This window comes from Halyomorpha halys, unplaced genomic scaffold (assembly GCF_000696795.3).
Source record: "Halyomorpha halys isolate HHAL.00 unplaced genomic scaffold, Hhal_1.1 Scaffold2180.1, whole genome shotgun sequence".
Taxonomy (NCBI): domain Eukaryota; kingdom Metazoa; phylum Arthropoda; class Insecta; order Hemiptera; family Pentatomidae; genus Halyomorpha; species Halyomorpha halys.
The window spans coordinates 50,093-51,676 of record NW_027116626.1 but is presented as its reverse complement, the minus strand read 5'-3'; the positions used below and the strand labels follow the sequence as shown (position 1 = coordinate 51,676).

At 28.0% G+C, this 1,584-nt stretch overlaps 1 protein-coding gene across 1 annotated transcript in view; it reads right to left on the bottom strand.

Annotated features, from left to right (window-relative positions):
- The window catches only part of LOC106691226 (ejaculatory bulb-specific protein 3), a 3,155-nt gene extending 2,125 nt beyond the window's left edge, over positions 1-1,030 (bottom strand). Inside the window, exon 1 of the mRNA XM_014436938.3 lies at positions 817-1,030. Within this exon, the coding sequence (XP_014292424.1) occupies positions 817-997 (181 nt within the window). The 5' untranslated portion in view covers positions 998-1,030. The remainder of the gene's footprint in view (positions 1-816) is intronic.
- Between the last annotated feature and the right edge of the window lie 554 nt (positions 1,031-1,584).

Below are 1,584 nucleotides of genomic sequence, written 5' to 3'. Positions count from 1 at the left end.
ATAGAATAAATAATTTTATGACTGGGTATTTGATGTAGAATATAAATAATTCGAAACCGTGAATCGAAATCGAATTTCGTGAGCACCCATAACTATTTAGGTAAAATTACCGTGATTTTTAAAATTAACATTTAATAAAGTAATGGTTCTACATAGAAACGGTGATCACTAATTGATAATAAAGGTAAATAGTTTTGTTGAAATTCAGTGCAGAAAGGTATGTAGTCCATAATAGTGTATTTTGTATTTTTATTTATTAATTTCTGTGTCTAATATTTTTATAAAAATGACCATTAGAATTTTTTTAAATGGAATTTATCGTCCTATATCCCCCTTTACATAAACGTTTCCAAATTTTAGTTGTACATATATAAACGTAATGGTTAATTGTAAGATCTGTATTATAATATCTTAGAATTAATGGATAAAAACGTGTTTAAACAATTAACTGAATTTAATCCTACCTCCCCAAACTGCTTACTTATTGCTGATATAAATTAAAAGAATTATCAAAATTCAATAGATATTTGAAACAAGTTTTTAAGATATCTTTAAATCAAAACCCAGTAGATAAAAATAAACAAGAATATAACTTATTGGTATTCTTTGCATTATAACTAATCCATATTAAGAGTTCTGTTTAATTGATAATAAAGATAATTTAATGATATTTATATAATAGGAGATTTCTAATTTATAAATTATAGACAGATAAATGTGTAATTTGCATGATTTCTATGCATGGAATTTAAAAGATAATACTACAATGATGGTAAAGCTTAATCGTTAATTAAGTAATAAATTAAAGATTCTTACCCTTGAGTTCTTTTCCATCAGGAGTGCACTTTCCTTTGTTCGACAAACACTCGAAGTACTTCTTGTAGAGTCTTTCGTTGTTGAGGATCTCGTCCAAGTCGATGTTGTCATACTTCGTGGTATAAGTCGTTACCGCGGCACTGACTCCTATCAGAAACACCAAAAATATGTAGGAATTCATATCGTGAAGGATTCTTAAATCTCTGAGATACCTGCTGCTAGATCCGCCGAAATATATACGTCGAGTTGAGCCCCACTATCCAAAACTTATCCTCAGGGGGTCTGACGAGACAATGATGTTCGATTGTTACTCAATATAGTGAAAGTTGTTTAGAACATAAGCATTACAGTTTTTAATTTAGAGATTCTAGCTATTCATAATAGGCTATTGAAATTATGCCATATTACCAATTACTTACAAACAAAAAATATTCATTAAAAGCTCTAAATCAAGATTATATCTGATAATATTATAAAGTCCTCAATAAAAACTAAATAGAACTTGAGTTGGACGAGGAAATACTTGAAATTACTTCATCAACACAAAAATACAAAATAATCTATGTATGACATATAATTAACTTCGCTTTTGAATCCCAAATTCGTGTAAGTAAAAACAGGATTATGGGATATTAAACAATTAGGAGGAAGTTCTATAGAACTTTCGATAAGATATAATGAAAATGAATGACAAGTACAGAATGGTTTACACTACGGTTCAACCAACATAAACTTCATAATCTTAATATGATAAATGAAAATAAACAA